At 38.7% G+C, this 16,346-nt stretch overlaps 2 protein-coding genes across 2 annotated transcripts in view; both read right to left on the reverse strand.

Moving 5' to 3' along the window:
• SUB1 (SUB1 regulator of transcription) overlaps positions 1-16,346 on the reverse strand; it is a 991,845-nt gene that overhangs the window by 574,177 nt on the left and 401,322 nt on the right. The gene's annotated exons all lie outside the window — the stretch shown is intronic.
• Positions 8,636-16,346, reverse strand: part of LOC144890968 (nuclear receptor subfamily 2 group E member 1-like) — a 43,905-nt gene continuing 36,194 nt past the window's right edge. Inside the window, exon 12 of the mRNA XM_078772851.1 lies at positions 8,636-8,808. Coding sequence (XP_078628977.1) covers positions 8,646-8,808 — 163 coding nt within the window. The 3' untranslated portion in view covers positions 8,636-8,645. The remainder of the gene's footprint in view (positions 8,809-16,346) is intronic.

A 16,346-nucleotide genomic window follows, 5' to 3' on the forward strand; every position in this document is an offset into this window, starting at 1 on the left:
CTTGATTTGTGGCATAGACATGGCCATTGGGCCTTCACGGTGTAATTTGTGCGAGGCTTTTGTCCGAGTGAGCTTGAGTCGAGAGGGCGAATGTACGGGTTGGGAATGTACGGGTCTCCCTTCCCCCACCCGGCAACGCCGGTACTGGAGGGCGTCACAGGATCGGTGAGTCTCCAAAATCCGCTTCGTGCTGTTGCGAAGATTCAGGATGATGTCGCGATTGTTGTGCTGCTCTCCGACCATGAGAACTGCAACGTCATTGTTGACTGGCCCTCCCCTTCCCTCCCCCTTCCCCCTCCCCCCTCCGTCCTCCCCTCCCTCTCCCTTCCCCCTCCACCCTACCCCCTCCCCTGTTCCCCTCCCCCTCCCTTTTCCCCCTCCCCCTCCCTTTCCACCTCCCCCTCCCTTTTCCCCCTCCCCCTCCCTTTTCCCGCTCCCCCCTACCCCTTCCCCTCCCCCCTACCCCTTCCCCTCCCCCTCCCCTCCCCCTCCCCTCCCCCCTCCCCCCTCCCACCCCTCTCCTCTCCCATCCCTCCCCCTCCCCCCCTCTCCTCCCCTCCCCCTCCCCCTCCCCCTCCCCATCCCCTCCCCCCTCTTCTCCCTCACGTTTATACACGGAATGCCGGGTACTTCCCCCCCCTCTTCTCCCCTCCCCCCCTCTCCTCCCCTCCCCCCCTCTCCTCCCCTCCCCCCCGTTCCCCTCCCCTCCTCTTCCCCCTCCCCTCCCCTCCCCCGCCCGGCAATGCCGGGTACTTCTGCTAGTTATCTATATTGCGAATGCCATATGGCCACCATTTTGGAAAATGGCCGCTCTGGCCAACATAGGTACAATTTCAAGTGCCTCCATATCTGAAATTGTTTACTATGTAATTATCTATGTCTGTGCCAATTTTGATGCTTTTATCAAAAAATGAACAATTGGCTTGCTAATCCGCTGGACTATCTGGCACCTTTTGAGCTCGGAAGCTGATATTTGGACATGCCAATGACCAAGTGATTTGGCTGCAAAGGCTATTTTTGATTTATTGATTAATCAATTAATTAATTAATCGATTAGTTATTTAATTATTCGATTAATGACGTTTTTTTTTTTTAAGTTACAGATTCTGATGAAATAGTGGTGGTTTATGTATTCTATTAGCCAACGGATTAACTACTTGATTTTTTTATGATTATTATTTATTTATTTTCATTATTAATCATTTATTTATTTTCTTTCTCATTTGGCCAATATCTCAGGCACCTTTTGAGCTAGGAAGCTAATATTTGGACATGGCAGTGACCAGGTGATGTGGCCATAAAGAATATTTTTGATTTATTGATTAATCATTTCATTGATTAATTATTTAATTTTTTTTTCATGCTTTATTTAATTAAATTTCTAAAAGATACATCTTCGGATGAAGCACTAGTGGTTTAGTTATGCTATTAGCCAATTGATTAAGAAAATATTTTATGATAACCTTTTATTGATTTTAATTATACAATTAATCAATCAATTATTGTACACCTCTCCCTTCCAATGCAGCCTCTATGAGCTGCACTGCGGTATTGCCGGGCACCGGAGGCTCCCTGGCAATGCCGCGCTGTGGGATATTTAATTATTTGGCATGGGGGCGGTGTACTTTGAATGAATGTTTACTTGTTTAAAATGTTTTTGTTCCCAGTGCTCCCAATGGTAGTTTTGGTGATGTTATTTTATAGCCCAGGCTTAGTTAGTGATTTAGAAGACTCGGAACTGGAATTCTGCTGTAACTCCTACCCCAGTCAGGTGCAGACTTAAAAAAAAAAATGATGGTGTTTGTTGTAATATCTCCGATGGTCAGTTCTTCAGTTCGTGTTTACTTTCTAGTGTGTAGTATGTGTGTTGTCTTGTGCTTGTTTGTTTTTTAACTTTTAAATTTCTTGGAACATGATTGATAACGCTCTCCTTCACGTACAATCGCTTGGAGGTTTTGGGAATGTTTTCTTATTCAGTTTTAATTCCCCCCTTTCTACATATTTTCGAATGAAAGTATACAAAAGTCCTCTCTCTCTCTCTCTCTCTCTCTCTGATATATTTATGAAAAAAATGCAGGCTTTATTTCACTGAGTTTTATTTGATGCACTAAAATGATCCAAAACAAAGAGGTAACGAAAACCAAAAATCCACACGAGTAATGTTTAGATTATCAAAAACAAACACCATTTCGTTTACATGTAAAACGTGAATGAACAAATAATAATTCCGGTTGTAAAACATTTGTATGATTCTCCATGAAGATTGGTCCAAAAAATTGCTTACTATTCATTTCATTCAAAATACAGTATATTTAACTTATTTCTGCTTTTATTTTGATAACATTTTTACACATAAGGAAATGGGTTTTTGTTCAGATGATAGTACAAGTTACTTGTATAGTATTGCTGAGCAAGTTCAAAGGGTAATCTGCACACAAAACGTTACTTTTAAACGAATGTGCTAACAAAACAATATGTTTGCACTACAAGGCACATTTGTAAGACCACAACATTCGTAAGTATAATAAAATGTTATTAAAAGCATCCCTATTTTTGGCAATTAACATCCCCATCCAAACTTTCATCACTCATGTCATTCCTCAAAGACTATTCCCATTTTGGCCTCGTTTCATTATCCTCTTCGTTTGGCTGCGGACAATGCAGTTTCTGTTTGGTATTACATTTCTGAAGCATTGATTAGCAAACAATTCAAAGTTGTTTACACGACTTATACACAACAGCTGATACCCTAAATACAGTCAAAATATTTACAGAAATAATGTAAAATAAAAAATAAGAAAGAAAAACACTTAAAAAGTGCCAGAGTAAAGATTAAGAGTAAAAAAAATTTGCCAGGTTATCGAAGATAGAAGAAAAGTTGCTAGTGAAATCATTGGTAGTGTTACTATACTTAGGGACTCAGTGAATGGGAAACAAACAAAATGTAGAAAGAGTAATGTCTGAGCATTGGATAAAGGATTTCATTTTGTACGAGAGCTGAACGAACGATACATTTGATTGTACAACAAGTTAACAACTCAAGCATTTGATTGTACAACAAGTTAACAAGTCAAGCATTTCATTGTACAACAAGTTAACAACTCAAGCATTTGATTGTACAACAAGTTAACAACTCAAGTATTTGATTGTACAACAAGTTAACAAGTCACGCATTTGATTGTACAACAAGTTAACAACTCAAGCATTTGATTGTACAACAAGTTAACAACTCAAGTATTTGATTGTACAACAAGTTAACAACTCAAGCATTTGATTGTACAAGTTAACAACTCAAGCATTTGATTGTACAACAAGTTAACAAGTCAAGCATTTGATTGTACAAGTTCATTATATTTACCCGTATGTTGAAAAGTTTTAAAAAGTTTCCATTTCTCAGACTTCCGTGTGTTGTTGGTGGAACTTTTTGAGCATCCCTAGAGCGTTAATCATGGTGTTTATCAGTCGGATTAGCTCTGAAACCGTTCCCATAATGAGGCTCTTTTCAGACTCGACTGCACAACAATCAAGGTAGTCTTTAAACCGAATTCAATCTCCTGTTGAGAAGCTTACATTCACTGAGCCTCTTGGGGCTACCACAGCTGTTATAGACCAGGAAGAATGTCGACTCAACAACATGGTGATGAGTACACTGGACTCAAACAAGGAATTCAGGTAGCATGTTGATCCCTAGGTGTTATCTTTTCAAAAGGCACGGTGGAAGGTTTAACATGAACGAGAAAGTTTGTGCAGATCAGACGGTCGGCTAAACAACTCTTCTAAAGGACAACATACGTCCTGATGTAAGGTGCTGTCTGCGAATCATCAGGACGGCCGTTTGTAGTCTGATCTGATCTTATTTCGTCAGCAACTCAATATAACACCAAAAAGGGAATAGAAATGTACACCTGAATCACCTTGATTTACACCTTAGTGTTTGTCAGCAGAATGATTACATTACAAGGCACGTTTGTGAAGGCAACATTAGATGCTGAAAAGTATTAACCATTTGATGGCAAGACTTTATAAAGATGTTTTTTTTTCGTTTTTTCCCCAAAACAGAATGTTAATCACATTTCACTCCTTCCCCAAAAGGCAATCTGAGTTTGGCCGTTCATAATGTTCATCATGTTCATCATGTTCACAAAGTTCACAATGCTCATAATGTTCATAATGGTCATAATGTTAATCATGGTCATCATGTTCACAATGTTCATCATGTTCACAATGTTCATCATGTTCATCATGTTCACAATGTTCACAATGTGCATAATGTGCATAATGTGCATAATGTTCATAATGGTCACAATGTTCACAATGTTCACAAGGTTCATCATGTTCATCATGTTCATCATGTTCATCATGTTCACAATGGTCACAATGTTCATAACGCTCATAATGTTCACAATGTTCAAAATGTTCATAATGTTCACAATGTTCATAATGTTCATAATGTTCATAATGCTCATAATGTTCATAATGTTCATCATGGTCATCATGTTCACAATGTTCATCATGTTCACAATGTTCATCATGTTCACAATGTTCATAATGTTCACAATGTTCACAATGTTCATAATGTTCACAATGTTCATAATGTTCATAATGTTCATAATGTTCATAATGTTCATAATGCTCATAATGTTCACAATGTTCATAATGTTCATCATGGTCATCATGTTCACAATGTTCATCATGTTCACAATGTTCATCATGTTCATCATGTTCACAATGTTCACAATGTGCATAATGTGCATAATGTGCATAATGTTCATAATGGTCACAATGTTCACAATGTTCACAATGTTCACAAGGTTCATCATGTTCATCATGTTCATCATGTTCATCATGTTCACAATGGTCACAATGTTCATAACGCTCATAATGTTCATAATGTTCATAATGTTCATAATGTTCATAATGTTCATAATGTTCACAATGTTCACAATGTTCATAATGTTCACAATGTTCATAATGTTCATAATGTTCATAATGTTCATAATTATAATGTTCATAATGTTCGTAATGTTCATAATGTTCATAATAGTCATAATGATCATAATGTTCATAATGTTCATAATGATCATTATGATCATAATGTTCATAATGTTCATAATGTTCATAATGGTCATAATGGTCATAATGATCATAATGTTCATAATGATCATTATGTTCATAATGATCATAATGTTCATAATGTTCATAATGTTCATAATGGTCATAATGGTCATCATGTTTATAATGTTCATAATGATCATAATGTTCATAATGTTCATAATGTTCATAATGGTCATAATGTTCATAATGGTCATAATGTTCATAATGTTCATAATGTTCATAATGTTCATAATGGTCATAATGGTCATCATGTTCATAATGTTCATAATGTTCATAATGTTCATAATGGTCATAATGGTCATCATGTTTATAATGTTCATAATGATCATAATGTTCATAATGATCATAATGTTCATAATGATCATAATGTTCATAATGTTCATAATGATCATAATGTTCATAATGTTCATAATGGTCATAATGTTCATAATGTTCATAATGATCATAATGTTCATAATGTTCATAATGCAATTTCTCATGGTTTTTTAAAATCTCGATTGAGGTCAACTCACATGATGTTTTGAATCTTGTTTTTGGAGAAGTGCTCTGAGAATTTTTTATTTATTTATGGAAAGATGTGAAAATAAACAAAAACAAGGCAAACAAGAAAGAACAACCAGAGATTGCAGACCCTCGCCAGGATGTGTTTTCAGTGGTTTTTAAGGCTTTTGTGTGAAAACAAATATGGCGGCCGAACCACGTGACTGATGACGTCATCATTATTCTTTTTCTCCACCAATTTATCCCTAGATTATGCTCAAGAAATTTCATCTTGATCAGATGAAGTTTTGTACTTGTCGAATTATGACGTCATAATGGAGGCACCTATGACATTATCATTAACATATTTTATTCCCCATGGAGAGTTCTCTCCAATGAGCCATGTCTCAATTTTTTCTATGCAGCACTTTCGGAGATATAGCGGTGCAAAGTTTTTCGGTTTTTCCAAGATGTCGACCGAACCACGTGACCGATGACGTCATATTTGTCATAGACAATTATACAGGTGGAGTTGCACCTATCGTGAAAACTTCCTGTCAATCGTACCAACGGTTGCAGAGAAAATCATATTTAATCTGTGCAAACAAAGAAACCGACAGACAAACAGACAAACAAACAAACGGACTCAAATGCAATACCCTCTCCTCTGGCGAGGATAACTAGAATGACACCCGGTATAGTGCATACATCCACCAGGTGGAACAGTTTATGTTTTGTATCCCACTGATGGGCGAGATCGACATCCGGACCTGAACCAAAAGCTAATCAGCTTGTTCTTGTCACTTTCCCAACTCATCCACAAAGTTTTGTCATAACTCGTCCAGAACTTTTTGAGATAAAATGCAGTTTATTATTTTTGTCCCTATCTCCCAAGATTGAAGAATCACTTTAAAATTCTCATATCTAGATTCGGATCTTCTCCAAAATTGAATCAATTTGTCCTCGTCACATACCCAACCCGTGTACCATATTTCGTCCTAATCCATCCATAACTTATTGAGATATCCTGCTCACACAGACAGACAGACAAACAGACAGACAGGGGTGAAAATGTAGCCTCCATCCACTTTTGGTGGCAGAGGTAACAAAAAGGCCAACGAACCTTCCAGTTTGTTAGGAACGAAAGCTAAGATGCGGACTAGTTGAGAACATTTCATGAGCAGTGTTTACATATTTATTATGACGTCATTTACCTGTATTACATGTCAGTAGATTTGTGGTACACCTGACATTCATCCGGTTAAATTGTCGTGGATTCAATTCCTTTATGCGGACAGACGTAGAACCATTTAGTTTAAATGAACATTTAAACCATCAGCTGACGAAGTTTATTCATTCATTTTGTCACTCATTTGTCAAAATTTTGTCATTTTTGTCATTCATTTTGTCATTCATTCATTCATTCATTCACTCATTTTGACCTCATTTTAAATTTGATTTTGAATTCATTTTGATTGTTAATTCACTCATTTTGTCATTCATTTTGTCAAAATGATGACATCATTTTGTCACTTTTCTCTGCTTTGGCAGTTTTCACAACTTATATACAAATTGGAAAAATAATTAATGAATGATTGCGATAATTAATAATCGAATATTTATCGAAAGATCAGTTCTACTGTTTCATTTCAAAGGGGATTGAGATATCGTGCTATATATGTCATTTTTGGCCCAATCTCTCAGTTGTGAAGAATCACTTTATCCTGATCTTCACCAAAATGGAAGAAATTATTCCTCATCACACACCCAACCTGTCCACCAAATTTCGTCGAAATCCGTCCATAACCTTTTGAGATATCTCACAGGTAAACAAACAGGGTTGAATACATAACCTCCGTCCCACCTTCGGTGGTGCAGGTAATGAATGTATAAGTGCCACATATTGTTAAGAATTCCCTGTGCTCATCTATATAATAATAGCGTAAGGACTCGACTTTGTTATCCCTTTTACGCCGCACCCAGTGACCCGATGCCCACGGCACAAATGGATTTACGATCTACGAACCGCGCTCTTTGTTTATCACGTACAGCCACACTCGAAAAATCTGAATTAGCCGACGTTGGGGCGCAAAAGCATCCGATTAACTGCCGATACGACGCCATCTTACGACGCCATCGTATTGGCGTCTGCTGGGCGAAGGCGAAGCAAGCCGTCCGCTGATTGGACAGTCCTGAGCATGCATTTGTGCCGGTGTCGGCGATCGCGGTGTACGCTAACCTCAAAAGTATATCGTAGCGTTGTCATTTAAGTAGATTGCAATAAATACGTTGTTCATATACGCACTCTTCATTCTCATCTTTCTTCCTAACTCTTACTCGGACAAGCAAATCCCCTATGCCATCCATAATGGTACACTCTATCCATACACCACATCCTCCCTTCCGTGGATGTTCCACGGGTTTCGGCTCGTTAATAATATTCCTTCATTAATTATTTTGCCGATTGATTATGATGCTGTTGCTTTGGCTTCAACTAAGTACGACTTGTGCCGTTTAAATTAAAAAATAACATTTTAAAACGTCAACCGTACATAACACTGCCCTGCCTCGGATGCCTGGATCCGAGAGTAATTCTTGAGATTGTTGAGCGAGTGTTACGACAAGATGTTACAGGCATCGGAGATTCTCTCGAGACTCCACGACAGAGAATCTTGAGTTTTCATTTAAATTCTCAAATAAAACCGATACATGTGAGAATCAAAGCAGATCAATTTGATGCAATAAAACATGAAGGAGTTTCAATTGATGAACTAATTCGCTGAAGCTCAATGAAATTGGAAACTTGCAAAATCTTACTTGACGATAACCTTCAACAAACTATTCCCTGGCTATTGTTGCATTAACACTCTCTAAGTTTCTCTTTTAAATATCGATCCATTTGATGATATAAAAAACGTTATTGTCTTTTTTCATTCGTGTTTAATTTCATGAATTCTCACTTCATATCTGATGTGCTTTGCCACTTATGATGATGTATCAGTGCCTTTTCATTTCTTCGTTATTTCCTGACCAGATGCTGCAAAAGTACGTCAAAGCGGACATGACTTGTACATGTCCGCAATGAGCCGAGAAACGGGAACTTGTCCAATTGTCCGTCGGAAGTACACAGCCTCCAGCGTGTCTGCAGAAACACCTCGGACTGCCGGCAGACACAATAATAACTTTCCAAAGCGGCAAGGTTCAGTTGGAGAGCTGTGGACAATCACACAGACAGTAAAATTGTCAACAAAAAGGTAAGTTCCTTTATTTTCTATACACATGGTCAATTACACGCAATCTATTGCTCTATGTGAAAAGAGAAAAGCAAAATGATTCCTCTGGTTGTAACTCGAATGGGTTCTATCTTGCCGTCTCAAGTCAATTTGTGATAATTGGAAATAGTTGATTGATTATACAAGTGATTGTAAAGTTTTAAACAAACGTTAGATTTTGCTCCGGCAACACCACCCTTCACTAGTGTAGAGAGTGTAACTGTTTGCGGCCTGTAGTGGAGATGTGCTATCACAAAGTTATAGTTTTTAAGCCCATCATTGTATGGTTTTCCACCGATACTTCAACATTCAGGAAACTCACAAGTTGAAGTACACATGATGTAATAACTTCAAACCGAATGAATTTGTGTGCGAGTTCATTGGAATCTCCCACAAATCATTAAAATCTCCCACAAATCATGAGAATCTCCCACAAATCAATACAATCTCCCACAAATCAGTAGAATCTCCCACATATCAGTAGAATCTCAACAAATCATTAGAATCTCCAACAAATCATAAGAATCTCCCACAAATCATTAGAATCTCCCACAAATCATTAGAATCTCCCACAAATCATTAGAATCTCCCACAAATCATTAGAATCTCCAACAAATCATTAGAATCTCCCACAAATCAGTAGAATCTCCCACAAATCAGTAGAATCTCCCACAAATCATTAGAATCTCCCACAAGTCAGTAGAATCTCCCAGAAATCAGTAGAATCTCCAACAAATCAGTAGAATCTCCCACAAATCAGTAGAATCTCCCACAAATCATTAGAATCTCCCACAAATCATTAGAATCTCCCACAAATCATTAGAATCTCCCACAAATCCGTAGAATCTCCCACAAATCAGTAGAATCTCCCAGAAATCAGTAGAATCTCCAACAAATCAGTAGAATCTCCCACAAATCAGTAGAATCTCCCACAAATCATTAGAATCTCCCACAAATCATTAGAATCTCCCACAAATCATTAGAATCTCCCACAAATCCGTAGAATCTCCCACAAATCAGTAGAATCTCCCACAAATCATTAGAATCTCCCACAAATCAGTAGAATCTCCCACAAATCATTAGAATCTCCCACAAGTCAGTAGAATCTCCCAGAAATCAGTAGAATCTCCAACAAATCAGTAGAATCTCCCACAAATCAGTAGAATCTCCCACAAATCATTAGAATCTCCCACAAATCATTAGAATCTCCCACAAATCATTAGAATCTCCCACAAATCCGTAGAATCTCCCACAAATCAGTAGAATCTCCCACAAATCATTAGAATCTCCCACAAATCAGTAGAATCTCCCACAAATCATTAGAATCTCCCACAAATCATTAGAATCTCCCACATACCATTAGAATCTCCCACATATCATTAGAATCTCCCACAAATCATTAGAATCTCCCACAAATCATTAGAATCTCCTGCAAATCATTAGAATCTCCCACAAATCAGTAGAATCTCCCATAAATCAGTAGAATCCCCCACAAATCATTCGAATCTCCCACAAATCAGTAGAATCTCCCACAAATCATCAGAATCTCCCACATATCATTAGAATCTCCCACAAATCAATAGAATCTCCCACAAATCATTATAATCTCCCACAAATCAGTAGAATCTCCCACAAATCATTATAATCTCCCACATATCATTAGAATCTCCCACAAATCATTAAAATCTCCCACAAATCATTAGAATCTCCAAAAAATCATTAGAATCTCCCACAAATCATTAGAATCTCCCAAAAATCAGTAGAATCTCCCACAAATCATTAGAATCTCCCACAAATCATTAGAATCTCCCACAAATCCATAGAATCTCCCACAAATCAGTAGAATCTCCCACAAATCAGTAGAATCTCCCACAAATCAGTAGAATCTCCCACAAATCATTAGAATCTCCCACAAATCATTAGAATCTCCCACAAATCCATAGAATCTCCCACAAATCAGTAGAATCTCCCACAAATCAGTAGAATCTCCCACAAATCAGTAGAATCTCCGACAAATCATTAGAATCTCCCACAAATCAGTAGAATCTCCCACAAATCAGTAGAATCTCCCACAAATCATGAGAATCTCCCACAAATCATTAGAATCTCCTGCAAATCATTAGAATCCCCCACAAATCATTAGAATCTCCCACAAATCATTAGAATCTCCTACATATCATTAGAATCTCCCACAAATCAATAGAATCCCCCACAAATCATTAGAATCTCCCACAAATCATTAGAATCTCCCACAAATCAGTAGAATCTCCCACAAATCATTATAATCTCCCACATATCATTAGAATCTCCCACAAATCATTAAAATCTCCCACAAATCATGAGAATCTCCCACAAATCATTAGAATCTCCAAAAAATCATTAGAATCTCCCACAAATCATTAGAATCTCCCACAAATCATTAGAGTCTCCTACAAATCATTAGAATCTCCCACAAATCATTAGAATCTCCTACAAATCATTAGAATCTCCTACAAATCATTAGAATCTCCCACAAATCATTAGAATCTCCCACAAATCATGAGCATCTCCCACAAATCATGAGAATCTCCCACAAATCATTAAAAACTCCTGCAAATCATTAGAATCTCCCACAAATCATTAGAATCTCCCACAAATCAGTAGAATCTCACACAAATCATTAGAATCTCCCACAAAACATAAGGATCTCCCACAAGTCATTAGAATCTCCCACAAATCGTTCGCATCTCCCACAAATCATTAGAATCTCCCACAAATCATTAGAATCTCCCACAAATCAGTAGAATCTCCCACATATCATTAGAATCTCCCACAAATCAGTAGAATCTCCCACATATCAGTAGAATCTCCCACAAATCATTAGAATCTCCTACAAATCATTAGAATCTCCCACAAATCATTAGAATCTCCCACAAATCATTATAATCTCCCACAAATCATTAGAATCTCCCACAAATCATTAGCATCTCCCACAAATCATTAGAATCTCCCACAAATCAGTAGATTCTCCCACATATCAGTAGAATCGCCCACATATCATTAGAATCTCCCACAAATCATTAGAATCTCCTACAAATCATTAGAATCTCCCACAAATCATTAGCATCTCCCACAAATCATTAGAATCTCCCGCAAATCATTACAATCTCCCACAAATCATAAGCATCTCCCACAAATCATTAGACTCTCTCACAAATCATGAGAATCTCCCACAAATCATTAGAATCTCCCACAAATCATTAGCATCTCCCACAAATCATTAGAATCTCCAACAAATCAGTAGAATCTCCCACATATCATTATAATCTCCTACATATCATTAGAATCTCCCACAAATCATTAGAATCTCCCACAAATCATTAGAATCTCCCACAAATCATTAGCATCTCCCACAAATCAGTAGAATCTCCCACAAATCAGTAGAATCTCCCACATATCAGTAGAATCTCCCACAAATCATTAGAATCTCCTACAAATCATTATAACTTCCCACAAATCATTAGAATCTCCCACAAATCATTAGAATCTCCCGCAAATCATTACAATCTCCCACAAATCATTAGAATCTCCCGCAAATCATTACAATCTCCCACAAATCATTAGCATCTCCCACAAATCATTAGAATCTCCCACATATCAGTAGAATCTCCCACATATCATTAGAATCTCCCACAAATCATTAGAATCTCCTACAAATCATTAGAATCTCCCACAAATCATTAGCATCTCCCACAAATCATTAGAATCTCCCGCAAATCATTACAATCTCCCACAAATCATTAGCATCTCCCACAAATCATTAGACTCTCCCACAAATCATGAGAATCTCCCACAAATCATTATAATCTCCCACAAATCATGAGCATCTCCCACAAATCATAAGAATCTCTGACAAATCAGTAGAATCTCCCACATATCAGTAGAATCTCCCACATATCATTAGAATCTCCCACAAATCATTATAATCTCCTACAAATCATTAGAATCTCCCACAAATCATTAGAATCTCCTACAAATCATTAGAATCTCCTACAAATCATTAGAATCTCCCACAAATCATTAGAATCTCCTACAAATCATTAGCATCTCCCACAAATCATTAGAATCTCCCACAAATCATTAAAATCTCCTGCAAATCATGAGAATCTCCCACAAATCATTAGAATCTCCCACAAATCATTAGAATCTCCCACAAATCATTATAATCTCCTACAAATCATTAGAATCTCCCACAAATCATTAGAATCTCCCACAAATCATTAGAATCTCCTACAAATCATTAGCATCTCCCACAAATCATTAGAATCTCCCACAAATCATTAAAATCTCCTGCAAATCATTAGAATCTCCCACAAATCATTAGAATCTCCCACATATCCTTAGAATCTCCCACAAATCATTATAATCTCCTACAAATCATTAGAATCTCCCACAAATCATTAGAATCTCCTACAAATCATTAGAATCTCCTACAAATCATTAGAATCTCCCACAAATCATTAGAATCTCCTACAAATCAGTAGAATCTCCCAGAAATCAGTAGAATCTCCAACAAATCAGTAGAATCTCCCACAAATCAGTAGAATCTCCTACATATCATTAGAATCTCCCACAAATCAATAGAATCTCCCACAAATCATTAGAATCTCCCAGAAATCAGTAGAATCTCCCACAAATCATTATAATCTCCCACATATCATTAGAATCCCCCACAAATCATTAAAATCTCCCACAAATCATGAGAATCTCCCACAAATCATTAGAATCTCCAAAAAATCATTAGAATCTCCCACAAATCATTAGAATCTCCCACAAATCATTAGAGTCTCCTACAAATCATTAGAATCTCCCACAAATCATTAGAATCTCCTACAAATCATTAGAATCTCCTAAAAATCATTAGAATCTCCCACAAATCATTAGAATCTCCTACAAATCATTAGCATCTCCCACAAATCATTAGAATCTCCCACAAATCATTAAAATATCCTGCAAATCATTAGAATCTCCCACAAATCATTGGAATCTCCAAAAAATCATTAGAATCTCCCACAAATCATTAGAATCTCCCACAAATCATTAGAGTCCCCTACAAATCAGTAGAATCTAATCAGTAGAATCAGTAGAAGATCACGGCGAGGTCACGTCTTTTCGAAGCTGCTCCATGCGCTCACGCTTTCGAAGCTAAGTGATATTTCTCAATCGTGTTTTTGTCGAGACTGTATCTATCTTTCGGTGTATGTACCTATAGCGTATCTTTTGGAAAATTTTCGGTGCTAATTTTTCGTACATGTATACACAATCGTCGGTTAATGGTATCGAGTATTCTGCGGCCTAGTACTCGTAGGTTTAGACTACCGTACCGTCTCCGACCTTGTGGTTTGTTTTTCTCTCAGCGATTCGTCGAATGCGCTGAAATTATTTTCGTTCTCTGTTTCGTACCAGTCGTTCGTACCCCGTACCTCCTTGTTTAATATCTGTACTCACAAAAAAAAAAAAAAAAAAAAACCCAAAAAAATATTTCCTTCCCAGGTCTTATTCGTTTATTTGTTCTTTTTGTTCGTTTGTTCTTCGTTCGCGATCACGCGGTTAGAAATGTATAATCTCTCCCCTGAACAACTATTTTCTCTCAAATATTATAACACCCTTTTCTTCTTTTCCTACAAAAGGATACTTTCGTCTTGCTCACCAAATCTATTCATTCCAAAATATATATATAATACCATCTCTTACAGTTCCTCCTTTCTACATTCCCTAAACTATCCAGAACTCCATCCCTCCTCCAGTGTCCTCAAACGTATTTTTGACTCGAAGGTCTCAAACTCATTTTGCAAAAAATGTTCGTTTCCCATGAATCGTACACTTTTCAAAATCCAATCTCACCCCTCCCCTCCAAATCCTCCCCATCACCCATCCCTTTCAAATCTCCCCCCTTGCCCCTTCCCTCCCCTCCCTCCTAAACTCCCCCCACACTCCTCCCCTCCGAGACTCTCCCTCGCTCCTCCCCTCCTAGACTCCCCTCTCACCCCTCCTCCTCAAAGCATCCTCCCTGCTTCTTCCTCCTTCCAACTTTCACCTTCATCTCCCCAAACCTTCTGCCTTGCTCTTCCCCCTCCTCAAATAACACCTCACTGTGCCTCACCCAATCTCCATCAAACCTTTTGTCCGCCCCATTCTTCCCTTTCTCCAAGCTATTCTGAAATCTCTGACACACCTTCAACAGCTCTCCCTACCTCTTCCTCCTCTTCCACATCTTACCCTACCCCTCCCCCCCCCCCCTGTTCTGGACCCGATGCTCCCCCTTCCTCTTCATTAACGGTATGGACCTCAAACATCCGGGGCCTTCGCTCAAACTTGACTGACCTCTCCATACAGGTTGCTTCTGACAAACCAGATGTGATCTGCTTAACAGAAACTTTCCTCCTTCATGATGTCTCTGATGCCTTGGTATCTCTCCCAGGTTACTCCCTCCTCCGGTATGATAGACCTGAGCCTCGTCCTGGAGGTGGGGTTGCTATCTTTATAAAAAACTCTCTTCCTCACTCGCCCTCCACTGCCCTCTCTCCACCTCACCCCCAGGAATACCTTTGGCTACGGCTTCCCCTTCGCTCCCACCTTTTGTTCATATGTGTGTTGTACCGTCCACCAATCAGCGATGACTCCATCTACATCTCACTGTCTGATAATATGGACCAACTTCTATCTACCCATCCCAACTCTCTCTTCCTCATATGTGGTGATTTCAATTGTCACCATGCCAGTTGGCTGGGTGTGGGTACCTCTACCACCAGCCATGGCTCTTCAGCAAAGGAATTCTGCGACTCACTGGGACTGACACAATCTGTCAATTTCCCGACCCGGATCTCAGTCAACGGAGCATCTTCTCTTCTGGATTTGGTTATGACAAACTTCCCTGAAAATGTCTGCTGCTCTTCTTCTGCTCCAATCGGCTCATCTGATCATGTGCTTGTCAAAGTGGACATCTCTCTGACCATTCTCAGAGAGCCTCCTCAGCATCGACGAGTCTGGCATTTCACTCAGGCCAACTGGCACGGTCTTCAAGCAGCCATCAATCATCTGGACTGGTCTCCCATCTCTACCGCCTCTGACATCAACTCATCCTGGGAATTCTTTCAAAGTAAATTGCTCTCTCTCATGCACAGATTTATACCATCTCGTCTTCAGTTGTCATACCCTTCCTCCCGTCCATGGTACACGGAATCTTGTGGTGAGGCTGTTGCCCTGAAACAACTTGCTTTCGTCTCCTGGAAAGCAAATCCAACGGAAGGAAATCTCATTTCCTTTCACAAAGCCCGAAACAAGTGTGTGTCCACCCTCAGGAGAGCCAGGAAACAATATCTCACCATTCTCAAGACCGAACTCTCTTATCTGTCTCCCTCTTCCAAATCCTGGTGGCGTCTGGTCAAATCTGTTTCTGGTGTTTGTTCCCCCTCCATCCCCTCCCTCACCTCAAACGGC

Source organism: Myxine glutinosa, chromosome 2 (assembly GCF_964187855.1).
Source record: "Myxine glutinosa chromosome 2, kmMyxGlut1.1, whole genome shotgun sequence".
In the NCBI taxonomy this organism is placed as follows: Eukaryota; Metazoa; Chordata; class Myxini; order Myxiniformes; family Myxinidae; genus Myxine; species Myxine glutinosa.